This window comes from Urocitellus parryii, chromosome 1 (assembly GCF_045843805.1).
Source record: "Urocitellus parryii isolate mUroPar1 chromosome 1, mUroPar1.hap1, whole genome shotgun sequence".
In the NCBI taxonomy this organism is placed as follows: Eukaryota; Metazoa; Chordata; class Mammalia; order Rodentia; family Sciuridae; genus Urocitellus; species Urocitellus parryii.
The window spans coordinates 276,755,084-276,771,776 of NC_135531.1; the positions used below are offsets into that span (position 1 = coordinate 276,755,084).

The window sequence follows — 16,693 nt, forward strand, 5'->3', positions numbered from 1 at the left end:
GAGGAAAGTTATGGAAAAGTTTTGTCAGGGATAAAAGTGAGTCTATTTGGAAGAAGTTGGGTTAATACATTTGAGCATGAAAGTGAAGAGTGAGGTTGCTACTTCTCCCCAAGGTTAGGGGATAGAAAATAGTTGGCAATAAATCTTCTTTCAGACAACAAATAGAAAAGCGAGTTCCCTCTCACCTACTAAACTACTTGAAGGTATTTGAGAAGCAATAAGAGGGTAAATATCTAGGAGAAAATAAAAGCTTAGGGAAATAAGACTAGTATTTGGAGCTGTTTCTCTCTAGTGGATATTTGCTGATTTTTGGAAGATCATCTGAAAAACTGAGCAGTGCATTTGATAACCCCTTAGGGTTAGAAGGGAAGGGAGTAGAACTCAGGCCCTGCGAATGTGGGATATGTGTGGTTCTGGTGACTCTGATTTGGAATTAGGACACTGAAGGGCCACGCCTTGAAGCAGGGCTGAATCTGATGTAGATAGAACATTACAATGACTGTAGCTCCACTTTAAATATGTTTATAGTTTATTGTCTTTGTCTCAGGTGCTTTGCAGAAGCAAATGCAAATCCTATCTAGAAGATAACAACATTACATGAGGCCTCAAATTGTTACTGCAGAAATCATGCAGGTATATTCATCTCATAATTTAAAAAAATTCAGGCAAAACATGATCAAGTAGAAGCAACAGAAGATAGGAGATCTATAGGGGCTGTTGAAAATGGAGTTTTCAGACGTAAATATAGCTGTACTTGTTCAAAGAGATAAAAGACAAGGTTCAGCATTTTCAGAAGAGAACTTGAAAAAAAAAAAGAAATGAACTGAAATAGGAAGTTAATGGATGGTTTAACAGAAGATGAGATAGAGCTGAAAGGAAAATTAGGGAATTGATAAGATTCAGAGAAAAAATTTGGAGAAGATTGAGGAGATTGAGGGACACAGATATATTGAGGAGATCAAAAGTGTGTAATCGAGTCCCGACAGGGATGAGGGATAATGGGTAGAAATAATATTTGAAAAGAGAATGACTGAAAAGTTTCCTGAACTGATAAAAATTATCAAGCAACACATTCAAGAAGCCTATTAACACCACATGGGAGAAAAAGCAACTCATACTTGTATACTGTGGTAAGTCTGCAGAAAACCAAAGATAAAGAGAAAAATGTATAATGCTGCCAGGGGAGAGGAAACAGTGTACTTTGAGAGAATTAACAATTAGACTAATGACTGACATCTCATTAGAAACAGTGAAGGCTATAAGACAATGGAATGACAACTTCAAAGCACTGAGAGAAAATAATCCACAGTATAGAATTCTAAAACCTGAGAAAATGTCCTGTGAGAATAAAAGTGGCAGTTTTTCAGTTAAAGTAACCATTCTTTAAAAAGCTCAAAAGAGGGGGCTGGGGATGTGGCTCAAGCGGTAGCGCGCTCACCTGGCATGCGTGCGGCCCGGGTTCGATCCTCAGCACCACATACCAACAAAGATGTTGTGTCCGCCAAGAACTAAAAAATAAATATTAAAAAAAAATTCTCTCTCTCTCTCTCTCCCTCTCTCTCCTCTCTCACTCTCTCTTTAAAAAAAAAAAAAAAGATTGACCAAAAATTAAAAAAAAAAAAAAAAAAGCTCAAAAGAGCCAGGTGTGGTGTTGCATGTCTGTAATCCCAGTGGCTTGGGTGGCTTGAGTCAGGAGGATTGAGAATTCAAAGCCAGGCTCAGCAAAAGTGAGATGCTAAGCAACTCAATGAGACCTGTCTCTAAATAAAATACAAAATAGGTTATTGTGAATGGGGTAGTTTTCCTCATTTCCTTCTCAGAGGCTTTGTCACTGATATAAAGAAATGCCTTTGATTTATGGGTGTTGATTTTATATCCTGCTACTTTGCTGAATTCATTTACTAGTTCTAGAAGTTTTCTAATGGAGCTTTTTGGGTCTTCTAGGTATAGAATCAGCAAATAGTGCTAATTTAAGTTCTTCTTTTCCTATACATATCCCTTTGATTTCTTTCATCTGTCTAATTGCTCTGGCCAGTGTTTCAAGAACTATGTTGAATAGAAGTGGTGAAAGAGGACAACCCTGTCTTGTTCCAGGTTTTAGAGGGAATGCCTTTAATTTTTCTCCGTTTAGAATGATGGAATTTGAGAACATTATGTTAAATGAAATAAGCCAAACTCAGAAAGTTAGGGGTTATCTTTTTTTTCTTATATGTGAAATCTTGAGGAAAGAAAGAGAGAGAGAGAGAGAAAAAAAAAAAGGTGAGGTGGATTTAATGAACATGGAAGGGAGACTAGTAATTTAGAGAAAGGAGCCAGGGAAAGGGAAGAGGAATAAGAAAGGGGAAATGCTATGGAATAAAATTGACCAAATTATATTACTATATCATGTGCATATACAAATATATAACAATCTCACACACACACACACTCTCTGTCTATCTATCTATCTATATAAAATTATAAAGCACCAATAAAAATAAAAAGAAAGGACAGAAAATAATGGGAAGAAAGTCCCAACCACCAAACTAATGACCTTTTACCCCTCCATTCTGCCTTGTACAGTGCTTTGCAAAAGAATTTGTTGAGTTAACAAGGGAGTGAGGCCTTCTGGATTAACACTTGGTCAGTCTGGACCCCTTGCTATGCCTGGAAGGCCATCTCTTTCACACTGTCCTTAAAGTTGGGTAACTTTATTTCTCAATCATTTCATTATCACTAAGTGTCTGTTAATCTTTGTTGTTGTTTCTTTAGAGTTAGTATTAAGTTTAACTGAATGAAAAATTATATCATTTTGGTGAAGGATGTGTGTAGGGACAATTTGAAGGAAGTGGTAGCTAGTCTTCAGAGTAACATCTTGATCTATTTCATGGGAAAATATGCTGCTTCCAGGATTTTGGAAGTTTGCAAATATAGACTTGATCTCTTTTCTAGCAGAGACTAGAAAGTAGAAGTGGTGGAGTGTTCATTATCTTAGTGGAAGGCCAGGGACCAGCCGTAAAGCTGTACCTTCCAGCCTGCTGACCCAGGTAGCTGCTCTTATATCCCTTAGATGTGGCTGCTTGAGCTTCTGATTAGACACCTGGTTTGAGGTGATGACAGATAAGAATAGGGGAATAGACTTCTAATTATAATTATTGCCATTTTTGAAAGCTTGTGAACCATCTAGGGTTCCCTTCATAATTTTGGGTATCAAATTGTGGCAATGAATTAGATTTTATGGATGAATTCTAAGGAATTAACTTATTTAATAAATAAAATAAGTATATTTAGAGATGATTAGCATCATAAGACAGTGATGGATAAAGTGCTCTGAGATTGGAGAGCAGGGATCCCTTATGTCCAGTTAGCTTTGCTTAGGGATTCTTTATTGGAAGAGATATATTTCAACTAGGTTAAACGTAGGAAATGCCATATCTTGAGCCTTTTTATTACCTATCCCATTATAGTTTTTAGATTCTGAATCTTTTTATCATCTTTCAAACCACATTTCCTCCTATTTTTGTGCATTTCATAACCTGACTAGTACTGCAGAGTTCCTCATTTTCTACCTCATTTGCCCCATTTGTGGAGATTTTTTTTTCTAATATTATTTTTTTAGTTGTAGTTGGACACAATACCTTTATTTTGTTTGTTTATTTTTATGTGGTGCTGAGGATCGAGCCCAGTGCTTCACACGTGCTAAGCAAGTGCTCTACCACTGAGCCATGTGTGGAAATTTTTAATTGAAGTGTTCCAAAGGAGCAGACTTGTGTACTCAGCACAGATGGTGTGCTTGATGGACTGCTCAGGAAAATGTGACACCAGGACCCAAGAGGACACCATATTGCCTTTGCCATCCAAGTATACCAGAGTACTAAATTTCTGGGTGGGCTGCAGGTTGACTGGTGTCCACTCATTGATCTCTTTGATTTCAGCTGGTGACAACTGAGCTGCTTCAGACAGGAAGAACTTTAAGCTGAGCAGTAGTGGCTCCCCTGAATCTGGAGAGAAGAGGAGCCCCTGGAACCAGTAATGAGCCATCCTGACTACAGACTGAACCTCCGGCCCCTGGGGACCCCCAGAGGTAGCACAAGGAAATGGAGTCTGCCCTGGCAACAGGAAACCTGAAATACGAGTGGAGCGGGTGTGGAGGTGGAGGGCAGCTCTTAGGATGAGGGGACTAATTCTTTTGGTGAACTATTAACTGTTCTCCCATGTTATTTATTATAGAATTAGGTGTGGTTTCTTGTTGTCTTAATTCATTATTATGTTGTGCACAGCTGTTTAATTTCCTCCAGAAAAGTGATCATCTTTTAATAATTCCTATTTTTAAAAGTTTGTATCTATAAACAGCAAGGCATACTAAACCAATTATTCATATTTTGTTCCATGCATGTTGTGCTTATTTAAAGTTCAGGTCTCATCTGTATATGATTTTTTCATCTTTCCTTACCCATTTTCTCCTCTTTGTGACTGAATTCATCATCAAAGAATTTCATTCTCTTGTTGTTCCTTGTAAATAATAAGAATGATGATAATAATAAGCATAATATCTCCAGTTTTAAAAATACAGAAATGTTTGAGGAGAGAGCTGATTGCTACCTCATGTTTCTAGGTGTGTCCTCTGTGATTGGTCCCCATGGTTTTGGTGCTTCGCCAGGTGACAAAAAGTCGAAGAACAAGTCCACGCGAGGGAAGAAAAGGAGCATATTTGAGACCTACATGTCCAAGGAGGCGGTTTCAGAAGGCTTGAAGAGAGGAGCACTTATCCAGGTGCTTAAAACTACTGGCAGGCTATTCCCTAAATATGTGGAACCAAAGCAATCTGTTGTTCATTCAGTTATTTCCTGTTTGTGCTGCATGCTTTGAGATGAGCATATAATTGGTGCAGGGCTTACTGCTTCTTAGACCTGAAGTGCATTTAGAAGTGATAAGCACCACAAGACAATGATAGGCAAAATGCCCTGAGATTTGAGAGGAGGGAGCCCTTACTTCCCGTGTTGTTGCCTAGGGATGCTTTATTGGAAGGGATATGGGCAGGCCCTGGGCAGTTTGAGTAAGTGAAGAGAAGTTTTGAGTAAGTAAGAGAGCTTTTCAAGTGGAGGTACCAGTGTGAGGCACTAAAGCAGACTGGGAAGTAGGGTTTGGATATGTCAAACATTGAATAGGTTGGTTTGCCTGAAGCACAAAGATGCTGAATGTCTGAGAAAAATGGATAAGATTGGGAAAAAAAAAACAGTGAAAAATAATAGACAATATTTGTTGATTGCTTTTGAGTTTGTACAAAATGTGTTCACAAGCTAGCCCAGTGTTTTGGTGGAGTAGACATTATTAATCATTCCCTGTGAACCTGGAACAGTTAAGGTTAGGACCATATTGCTTGGTTACTTTTGAAATGACTGTGGTTTGTTCTTGGAGCTTGCAGCCCAGTACAGGGAAGCAGTCATGTGAATTGACAGTTGGAGGATAAAATGGCAGGTGCTGAGATAGAAGGGTGACCAAGGATACTGGGGGGAATAGGACTGGGGTTCTGGAGAGGTCTGTTCTAGGAGGTGATGTCTTTGGTAGGTATTGAGGATGATAGTTTGGGCCTATTGGATGAGTGATGCAGGTGTGGGACAGAGATGTGGAGATGCAGTTGCATTAATGAAAACATGAACTTGAGGAACAATGTGTAGTAAGGCAGCTTAGATCTCCTTGGGGGTGAAATATAAGGCAGGTGTCGGGTAACAAGGCTAAAGAAGAAGGGAGGGTTAGCTATTCTTTGAATTAAGTTTGTTTTATAATTCTTGGATTAGTACAGAAATATGGCCACATGCTACATGGTTCACTTAAAAATACTGACCATATTCTATTTTCTCTCATTCTGAAAGCCCAGCTGCTGTATTTGTGTTTGCAGCTGAAGATACATCTAAATAATAGATACTATCACCACCTCTCCTTTTTTATCACCTTTCCATAATGACCTGTGGTCAAGTGGTAGCAGGGTCATATCTTACTCCAAAGGTTAGCCCAGAGCCTGGCACTTGGCTGATGCTTAGTAAAAAATTAGGTCAAATATATATTTACTATCTGCCTAAAGGTCAAGATATTATCTTTGGAAAAAAGTGAGAAGGAAACTCAGTTGTTATAATTTGAGAGATAAATAGCTTAGAATTTTGGTTGCAGAATTATACCTATAGAGAGACAGGGTAAGAACAGTATTCTTCCATGGTATTTCTTTTTGCTGTCTTTTAACTTTTGCTTTTGAAGTGACTTTTCGCTGATCTTAAAACAAAAATCTGATCAATATAACAACTCTCATTCCCAGGAGTTAGTAAGTGATTCCTCCTGGCCTGTGACATCATGAGACTCTGCAGCCAGAGCCTCCCCCCACATGTGAGAACAGTTGTTCTTTGCAGATGGGGAGAGGAATGGGTTCCAGATATGAGGTCACCATGTGAAATATATAACACTGTAAATAAGATTTTCATAGGCAGAGAAATAGAGTCCATCTGCTTTTGGATATAAACTTTCCGTGTGTAGGTCTGGCTGTGTAAAGTAAAAAAACTAGGTAAGAAAGGATATTTTAATGCTGTTGGAGAAAATTAAGTGTATTAGATATACTTTGAAATATTTGTTAACTTTTGTATATCATGTCCTCCTTTTCTTTCTCCCAAAACAGAGAAAATAAACTTTCACTAAGAGATTTTATGATTTTAAAACAGGATTAAAATAATATATTTTCAATACCTTGACTAATAATTTGATATTTCATTGGTTTGCCCTATGTGGGGAAGAAGAGACCACAGTGACCAAAGAAATCTCTCTTCTGTGTTTGGAACTAATCAGCAATAACACATGATCATGTGCACGTAGTTTTGAAGGTTTTTTTTTTTTTTTTAAATAGATTCTCACATCAAAGAGCACATGTCATTTTGTTCTCCACAGGTGCAATATTGGGAGGTTGTTATAGGAAATGTTGGGAGAGATGAGAGTGATAGGCAATCTAGAAGAGGCCTCAGTTTGGGGTGATGACCAAGGAGAAATAAGGAGGAAGATGGTAGAATTGGCTGTTTTAGATCCCAGAGGGTGCTTTGGCTGAGGCACCATGTCAGGAGTTTCACCTGGAGTAATATTGGTATGAATTGTTATTTGGTTTCTGAAAAAAATCCTAGTCCAGGGGGCTGGGTCTGTAGCTCAGTGGTAGCTTGCCTAGCATGTGTGGAGGCACTGGGTTTGAGAGTGCTTGCTTAGCATGTGTGAGGCACTGGGTTCGATCCCCAGCACCACATAAAAATATATAAATAAAATAAAAGTAATAAAAAAAAATCAGTCCAGGAAGACAGAGGACAGGATGGGCTAGTTTCTAGGACCCCTTGTTAAGCATGAATTCGGCTGGAAAATACTTTGGTGTAAATTAAGGATGAGAAGAATAAAGGTGACATTACAGTGGAATGCCCAGTCATTCAGAAGGGAGGGAGGGTTGGCACTCATAACATTAATACCAGAGGCAGTAGTGAATGTCAACTCTACAGACATTAATTAGCACAAGAAATGTTTCTTGACAACCTAGTAAACACCACATGTATACCAGTGAGCAAGATAGGGGAGATAGGCAGAAAGAAACTAAAGTAATGCAAAAGAAATTACAGATTATATTAATTGTTAAATGGGAAATAAGAAAGATGAGAGAGAATAATTGGGGGGAGCCACTTTATTTAGGGGGGATAGGGAAGTCCTCTGTGAGAAGCGTTGAGATCTGAAGGGTGAGAAGGAGTCAGGCATTTTAAGCTTTAGGGAGAGGAATGTAGGCAGAAAGGTCAGCAAGTGGAAGTAACGTTGGTGTTTTGAGGAACAAGAAGGAAGCCTGCTGGAACTTAAGTGAACAGAGGGAATTACAACATGGGAATAGTTGGAGAGTTCGACAGCAGCCAAGTCATGGAGGGTCTGAGGAGTTGGATTTTATTCAAAGGACAATGCAAAGTCATTGAAGGGTATTAAGCAGGAAGAACATGATCTGTTTCATGTCTTAAAAATGTTTCTCTGGCTATAGACTAGGGTGGAAGCTGGGAAACCACTTAGGAAGCCATCGAAGCAAGATATATGGATACTTGAACAAGGGTGGTGGCAGTGAGGAGGGAGAGAAATAAGGAGATGGGGAGTGATTGCTGACATGACCTTCTGACCGATGAGATGTGGAAAGTGAGGCAAAGGGTGGAAGCCAGAATGGCTCAAGGATGATGTAGTCATTAACCAAGACAAGGAAGATTGAGGGTTAGTATGTGTGCTGACCTGTGGGGAGCAGGAGGGCAGATGGGTGAGTGAAGAGGCCCTGGTGGCAAGCACATGGGCCCTGCAGTAGTTGAGTGCTGGGATTCAGTAGCCAGCTTGCCCAGGCTTAAGTGTAGTATGACAGTGGCAGTTGACTCACCCTCTCAGTGCCTCAGTTTTCTCATTCACAAAAAAGAATATAATAGTCTATACCTCTTGGTTGTTGTAAGGGTTAAATAATTCACAGAAATAAAGCTGTCAAAACATTATGTGGCCTGGAGGACACCTATGGAAGTGGTGATACTTGAGATTGCTTTTATTATTGTCAGAAGAGCATCTGTTACTCAGCTCAGGTGGTTGCTGTCATGCGGAGATAGCTGTCCACAGCTGCTGCTGGATCTTATAGTTTTTCAAGATAATCTGAATTACATATTTTTTATGTGTGAAATTCCTCAAGATGTTCTCAAACATTGTATAAGTCAGATAAAGCATGTTTGTGAGTGCCAAGTTAGACAAATGAACCCAGTTGTGTAGTATTTTTCTATAATGCCATTCAGTTCCTTGGGTAGGCAGGGATAAGGAAGACAGTTGGAGTCAGTTGGGGGAGGGCTTTACTGGTTGCGTGTAAGAGGAAGAGGGGACCCAAAGCTTAGGGTTTGTGAGGGTAAAGAATAATGGCAGGCCATGTCAATTAGGTAGCCAAGAAAGGGAAGATAGTGAATGAAAGGGTGGTCAGACTATGGCTTGGAGGTTTTGGTGAAACTGAAGGATTGTGAAGTGGGGTTTCTACAGTAATTGAGCTGGAAGGACAGAAGAGTGTGATCAGAAAATGTGATTTCTGGCTTGTGTTTGAAAGTAGTGTAATTAATGGTGATGACAGAATATAGGTGGTGGATGTGGGAGAAAGTAGCTGGGGTGTGGCTGGGATGGATGGAGAAGGTACCTAGAATGATTGACTAGGTTGCCTAGTCATTGATATGGATGTAAAGTCCCCAAAATGTGGGGATGAAAGGAAAGGCAGTGAGCTACCAGTCAACACACTAGTGAATTGGAGCTGTGGCTGGAAAGTTTGAAGATGGTAGCACCAAAGAAATGTAGCAGGAGCTAATGATATGAACTTCAAAGGACCTGGGGTTTTTTCAAAGTGAATTGAAGGAAAAAAAGACATACAGGTAAGCAAAGAAAAGACAGTCTTCCCCTGATTCCTGAGAGCACTCAAGGGAAGTAATGACATCAAGGGACAGCTAGGTTTCCAGTCAGGAACTGCAGGAGCATTCAGAGCAGACATGAAAGATGCAGGATCCTTATTGGTCAAATTCCAGGGCTAGAGGAGAGTTTAGGAGGCAGATGAGAGATGGGGGACTGGATGGGGTTAGGGATAGTTGGGAAAACAGGAGGATGAGAGTATTACACTTCTCTCTTAAATAGCATGTGCTGGATATGTTTTGCAGCTGACAAATCTTTTCTCTGGGGGTGTTATTTTTAGAAATACATGACAGTAGAGTGTATTTTGACATTATACATACATGGAGTATAAATTACTCTAACTAGGATCCCATTCTTGTGGTTGTACATGATGTGGAGTTTCACTGGTGGCGTATTCATATATGAACATAGGAAAGTTATGTCCAGTTCATTCTACTGTCTTTCCTTTTCCCATCCGCTCTCTCTTCCTTTCATTCTGACAGATCATTCTTGACAAACTGTGCTGCTAGCTTCTCTGCAGGCTGTAGGAACCACCCTGGTCTGCTGTGGGACCCTGTTGGAGCTTTCTCTTTATTATTATTACCTGAACTCTCAGAGGTTCTGTTTCTGAGATACAGTTCTCAAGATTTGTGCTCCAATCAAATTTACAAATTTCACTTTAGTGGGAAATTTTTTTGAAACACAACTTCTATCCTTCCCTGTATGTTTATACATATGAAAGTCTGGGACAGAGAATTTTGAGTAAAATCTTTAAGGTCTCTTTAATGTCTTTTCCTTTTAATAGAGCTGAGATGCAGCCTTGAGCAACATGTCTCTTCCCCCTGAGCCCAGCCTTGGCCTCTCTGAGTGCTCTGTAATTAAAGGCACATTTAAAGCAGGGGGCGTTCTCACTTGTTTATTTCTTCATGTGCAAACCATTCACTGAACTGGAAGGGGTGATAAAAGAATAGGAATTAAAAACAACAACAACAACAACAACAACAACAACAACAACATGCTCAGGCTAGAAAAAAGTGCCTGGAGTCAGAAAATGTAATTTCAGTGAATTGACTTTGATTTGTTTGGTGGCTCCTTCCTTGCTGAGCCTGTGAGCTCTGTGAGGGTGGAGTTTGTTCTTGACTCTTCACTGTATTTGTATCACTCAACCGGATACCTATCATACTAGTTATCAGGAATTATTGAGTAGATGAATATTTAGGATAAATGTAAGTTTTATTTTTCTTCTTCCCCAGGAGGAAACAGCTGTCCTAGAAGTGAATTGCTTTAGCATCGTTAAGGGAGGCCTCAGGGAGCTTTGCCAGCCGTATTTCCCTGCCCTTCTCTCTCACCGGAAGTGAATTTGTAGCATGATGGGGAAGAGTAAATGTTGGCTCTCTAACCCACTTTTGCTAACACAGTGCCTTCTACTATCCTTCTCTTCTGATTTACTTGCAGATTTTGCTCATCTTTCGGGGATCAGATTAGATCCCATTCCTGGAGGCTTTTCTTGTCCTCCAGCTGAAAGTAAACTGAATCCTCACTTTGACATTTTGTACATTTTTCTTTACAACAAGGATCAAGATTAGTTATCACCCTCATCCCTGTTATTATCTGATTCAGGGTCTTGACCCTAGTCCTTGATAAATAATTAGGGGCCGAAGTGTAGTCTGTTTGATATGACATTGCATATTGTGGCATGGACATTTGTAATTTAAACGTGGTATACCAGTGAAAGAAAGTAATTATTTTCTGCTTAATTTTATGTCCTCACTTATTTTGTTAATTATGTTTCTTTGAGTCATTCACTTTAGTGGGAAATTTTGTTTAAAACACTTTCTCAAGTTATCCACTGAATCTGGCTGTTAGGAAAATAACTGCTTCCATCCGTGTGCTCCAGTGGCCTGCAAATGCAGCTGGAACCTGGGGAGCCTTACAGCTTCCTGCGAAGGCCTAAAACACTGAACTGCTATTAAGGATTGGCCCCACCTGTACCCCTGTGCATAAATATAAGCAGATCCTGATTTGGTGCTGGAATAACATGAAGTAGAAAGCTGACTGGGTGGCCTGGTTTCTTGGAGCCAGCATTCCCTTTTGCATTAAGAGCTGGTTATGGACCATTTTGAATTATTGACTCATTCAGCTCTACAGAGGGGCCTCAGAAAACCATATGCATCCAGTTCTTTGAGGCTAAGTATCCAGGATGAAATCAACTTGTATCACTTTGAAAATTATTTCAGAAACAAGCAATTGTATAGAGTTCCTAGAGTGGGGAGAATAAAAAAACTATTATGTAATGAGGTATGAACCCAGATAACCTCATTCTTAAGGTCAAGGTGTAAGTTCGAAGACTAGCACATATAGTGGCATCTAAATCCCAACAATTGCCACCTTCCCACTCTTTGCTGCGCTCTGCTTATTTCCTCACCTTTGCCTGTTCTCAGCAAGTGTCTGTCTTTGAGTTTCAGTTTTCCATGGGTTTTGGTGTTGTGCATGTCAACATAAATCATGTTTTATGTATTTAATGAATGGGTCTCATATATCTAACTTGTTTTCTAGAACAAATTGTTCAACTTTTTATTGGAGAATAACTATAGAAAAATAAAAATATACATGTAGTTAGATTTTCACAGATTTTATTTTCATTTTAAAGGGTGTACTGAGAATCAATCCAAAGAAGTTTCATGAAGCCTTCATTCCTTCCCCGGTAAGTTCAATAACTTTATAATAAGCTTGGTGTCACACTTAATTTTTTAGATGTGCTCTGAAACTGAAATTATATATTCTAACTAAAAAGCAGAGTAGTAAAATGAAATTGAGGATGGGGAAAAATTTGTTTCAAATGTAAATAAGCAAAATTTGCCTTTGGTTCACCATCCCTTCTGCCAGTCTTGAAATCACAGGCCAAATGAGAGGGATGGCGTTTGTTAGGAGGCTGCAGAGAGCAGCTGGCCCCAGGCAGACTACCCACCAGTTCGTGTAATTGGATGCCCTTGGTTTACAGCTTAAAAGGATTTATGGTTTTTTTCCACTGATTTAAGTTAATCTTTCCTAAACAAATATGCTCTCTACTTTCGATCTACTGCATGATCTAATCTGAACATTTGTCCAAAAATAATGTGTAACACTTTTTTTTTTGGTTAGGGTTTCTCACTTTACTTCTATGCAGGTGATAACACTTGGTAACAAGGCTCTTTACTGTTGGTGCTTTAAATCCTTTATTATATTCATGATTCATTTTTAGAGGTTCTGTTTAGTTAAAGCAAGTTCATACTGACATATCATTAGCTGTAGGTTTCTGGAGAAGGCTTGATCGTGCAAAGCTGGGAGGGCAGTGTTCTTGAATTCCTGGCCTAACTTTTCAGGGTGCCATATAAGCAGGATAGCTCTAGATTTTTCACAAAGAAATCAAAGGGATCAACTTCAGCTATAGACAAGGAAATGAAATACATATATTTCAGTTATGTGTTTTATTATGTTAAGTAACAAATCATTATGTTAAATAACAAATTTAGTGAGATTATAAGTCCAGTTATATCTTTCAGAAGTGATACTGTTATTCTTTTTGTTATTATAATCTTAAGACCTTATCTCAAATTCTGTTTAGACCCTTTTCCCTGGCCCTTTGGAAGCCAAGGATTTGCATTTGCATTCAATTCAAGTCTTACCCATTTGACTCATTAAAAAGCATCACTGAAATGTCACATTATTCTGAATTATATTCTGTTCTCTTCTGTGACAGAACATAGTATATATACTGACCATGGCACTTGAGTCATAGAATTGAGGGTTAGCAGGAGCAGTTCCATTATATAGTGGAAGTGCAGCTTACATGGGTATTACATTCCAGAGTTTGCTCATAAGATAAAGATCACATACTGGAATCATAAAAATTACCCACAATTATTTCTTAGGAAGCTGCCTAAGAAATAATGCTGGAGATGGATAAGCTCTCTCTCAATAAGTTCTGTATAACTTGTGTTCTCTATGCATTAGAATGATTTTTTTTTCATTGGCATACTGATTGGAGGAACTTGATTGCATTAGGATCCCATATGAGTGAAAACATGGATTTTTTTTAACATGAGAATCACATTCAGTGCAGTTAGGAGTTCAATCTGAGAGGCACCTGTGAACTGAGCAGATTTCAAATCTCATCTGTGCACGCTGAGGTTTGCACTCATGGGTTGGAGTGATAAGGGGAACTACAGCATTTTGAAAAGTTTACTGCTAGTTTTCTCTCCTCCCTGAGTACACAGTCTTGAGTTTCCCTAAGTTAAATCTGTAAGGTTTCTACTTATCAGGTGTGAGGCTTAAGACAAAAGTATAAGAGGAGGCATGTATAACTTATATCAAATATTGGAAAGTTACAAATCAAACTAACAAACAGTTAAGTAAAATATATTCCATGACATAGTCTTGCCAATTTTACCTCAGTGGACCTGTGTTTTGTTCAAATGTAAGATTTTCAGATTTCTTGGAGCTCTCTGCTGAAATGCACAGGAGGTCCACCTCTGGCCTGCCCTTCTTCCTTTTTCAAGCCTGACTCCCTGTCTTCTCATGACTCCTTTGCAGTCCTTGAAGGTTCTTGCATGCATGTATGTGGGCATCTTATCCCATGTGCCTAAGCTCTATCTGTACCCCTTAGAAATACCTGCCCTTTAGCCACCACTAAGTACAGGGGCTGTCACCAGTGGGCTTGGGCTTGATTACTCTGGGGGAGCATACTCCTTATTTGTAAAATGAAGAGGTGGATTAAATATTATGTATTCATTACAACTTTAAAATATCAAGAGTTTTGGAAAGAAAAAAAAGTAGAGATTTGATTAAATTATTTAGGTTAATTCTTACTCCAAATGGTTATGAATTTATACAATGTCAAGTAAATAGTTTTGCTGTGCCAAAGTATCTACTTAGTAGTTTAAGAACAGTGAATTGATTATCAAATACTATTTTGTTCTCAGGGAACTTGACTTAGGTTCATTGTAATTCCCACTGATAGAAAATCAGTTTTCATTTTCTTTTGACAAACCCAAAACACATGGGATGAGTCACTTATGTGTCTCTGCTAGTCTTTTGGGGGTTCTCAATAAAAGTAAAATATAGAGTATGAATAAAGTCATGTGATTTTCAAGCAAATCAAGATAAAAGTGAATTATTGAGATGTCTTTTATTCTGTTTGGGGAGAGGATAAAGGGGGAAAATGAATCAGATGGAAAAGCCTGCCTTTAAAAAAATATATATATATTTTAACCACAGTTTCTATTCTGAATTATATTGGTCCAAGAAACTCAGAAATTTTTTATGGGTCTTGTATGGGAGGCACCCTTTATGCAGCTGTGGAGTTTATTTCTGGTCCACAGGGAGCTAGCTCTTGCATCAATGGAGGATGCTTTGGCTATCATGGCATACTTAGATTGTCCTTCTTCATACTCTCTCCTGAGTGTTTAGATTACCCCAGATCCCATTATATTTCCTCTGTGGATGCTTAGCATCCATTTAAAAAAATTTTTTTTTCTGATGGATAGGACAAGTCTTCTGGCATCAAAATACAGAGCTGAACTTTTTGGCCTTAAAAGTTAGTTAAGAGAGATTATTCAAACATTAATATTGAATAGCTCCCAAGTTTAGTATCTTTATAATAAGAGATTTGGCAATAGATACAAGCTTCTGAATGAATTAAGGCAGAGCCAAGTAGTGTGGAATAGTTGGAGGTTTGTGTGTTATCTGGGGTTTAACCCAGCCCTTCTTTCCTTGGTTTCTTGGGATAGGAAGATGACACTACCATCATCCTAGCATTTATATCTCTGAGCTGCCAAGGGGTGATTATAAGCTGCTTATGAAAGAGGGATTTCATGCATATGTTTTGACACATGAGAATAGGTTAGGGTGACCTCCAAATAGCTTTCTTCATTCCAGGGAGGACGACAGGATCATGTCACTCTGTAAATTGCAGAAGGCAGCAGGATGGTGATGGGCGACACTTGACTTGTTCACTCTCTATTTCCTAGTGTCTCTTTATTTCCGGCGAAGCTCATCATGAGGTCAGCTGCAATAATTCCTTGTCTCTTAACACGGTAGCTGTTGCTCAAGGAGTAGGGTGGGGTCAGGTTTGGTAGATCGGAGGCCACAGCTGCCAACCTCTAGTTAGATTGGAAATTGAACAGAAAATCTATTTTAAGAGATATCTGATGGTTTGTAATTAGAAACTATAAAAATGCTGAGCAACTAAACCTCCCCCTCCTTTTGCATGGTGATTTTGAAATGTCACTTTTAGCTAACTACAAAGTTTATAGTAGTCACCGTCTGCCCTTTAAGTGTTGACTTTTATCTGTATCCAGTGTCTCATAGAAAAATTTGAGTGGTGACTTTCTAGACCCATTTATTGTCACCTTCTATAAGAAAAATCAGCATTTGACTTCTTATCCTCTGAAAAGACACAGCTAGTATGAGTTTCTAGAAGAATGAAAGATACTAAATTCCCCTTATATATGTGTATGGCTATGAACTAGTGTTTCTATTAAGTTAGTGGAAAGATTATGGAGTCTAACATTCTTCAACCAAAGAAATCCTTTTAGCTCCAAGCCCTGGTGAGATGACTGTGCCTTTATTTCTGTCTTCAACTTAGGATGGTGATCGAGACATTTTTATCGATGGAGTTGTTGCTCGTAATAGAGCTTTGAATGGGGATCTGGTGGTTGTGAAACTGCTTCCGGAGGAGCAGTGGAAGGTGAGTTAAATTTTCTTTTATTAGAGATATTTTTCTTAGGGCCTTTTGCATTGCATGGAACACCAGTGCAGCATCAAAAACCAGGGGAGTCACAGACCTCTCAGTTTCCAAGCCTCTGAAAGATGCTATAGAGTGTTCAGGACTTAATAGGCAGCTGCTGGGCAGAAATCTAATAGTTTGAATTTTCTTGTTGCTCACTCTCCAGTCAGTCTTCCCTGTCACATTGGTTTCCAGTCAGTCTTCCCTATCACAAAGCCTTGCATTGGTTTCTGGTATTTTTTTTTTTTTTTTTTTGGTTAGAAGAAAAGCTTGCAGGATCCAGTCAAACTTGAAACATGTTATTTCCCTACACCTATGTTGCAAGATCTGGAAAGACAAAACCATGGAGATGGGGCTGGGGATGTGGCTCAAGCGGTAGCACGCTCGCCTGGCATGCGTGCGGCCCGGGTTCGATCCTCAGCACCACATACCAACAAAGATGTTGTGTCTGCCGAGAACTAAAAAATAAAATATTAAAAATTCTCTCTCTCTCTCTCTCTCTCTCTCTCC

The 16,693-nt window shown here is 39.0% G+C and overlaps 1 protein-coding gene across 8 annotated transcripts in view; it reads left to right on the forward strand.

The window, feature by feature from the left end:
* Positions 1–16,693, forward strand: part of Dis3l2 (DIS3 like 3'-5' exoribonuclease 2) — a 356,506-nt gene that overhangs the window by 46,226 nt on the left and 293,587 nt on the right. For 7 of the 8 annotated variants that reach the window (XM_026396261.2, XM_026396260.2, XM_026396266.2 and 4 more), the window contains exons 2-5: positions 3,915–4,063; positions 4,595–4,752; positions 12,068–12,121; positions 16,043–16,144. In XM_026396261.2, coding sequence (XP_026252046.1) covers positions 4,012–4,063; positions 4,595–4,752; positions 12,068–12,121; positions 16,043–16,144 — 366 coding nt within the window. In that variant the 5' untranslated portion in view covers positions 3,915–4,011. Of the gene's footprint in view, positions 1–595; positions 634–3,914; positions 4,064–4,594; positions 4,753–12,067; positions 12,122–16,042; positions 16,145–16,693 lie in introns of those variants that run through there. The other variant, XM_026396264.2, reaches the window with a different exon arrangement.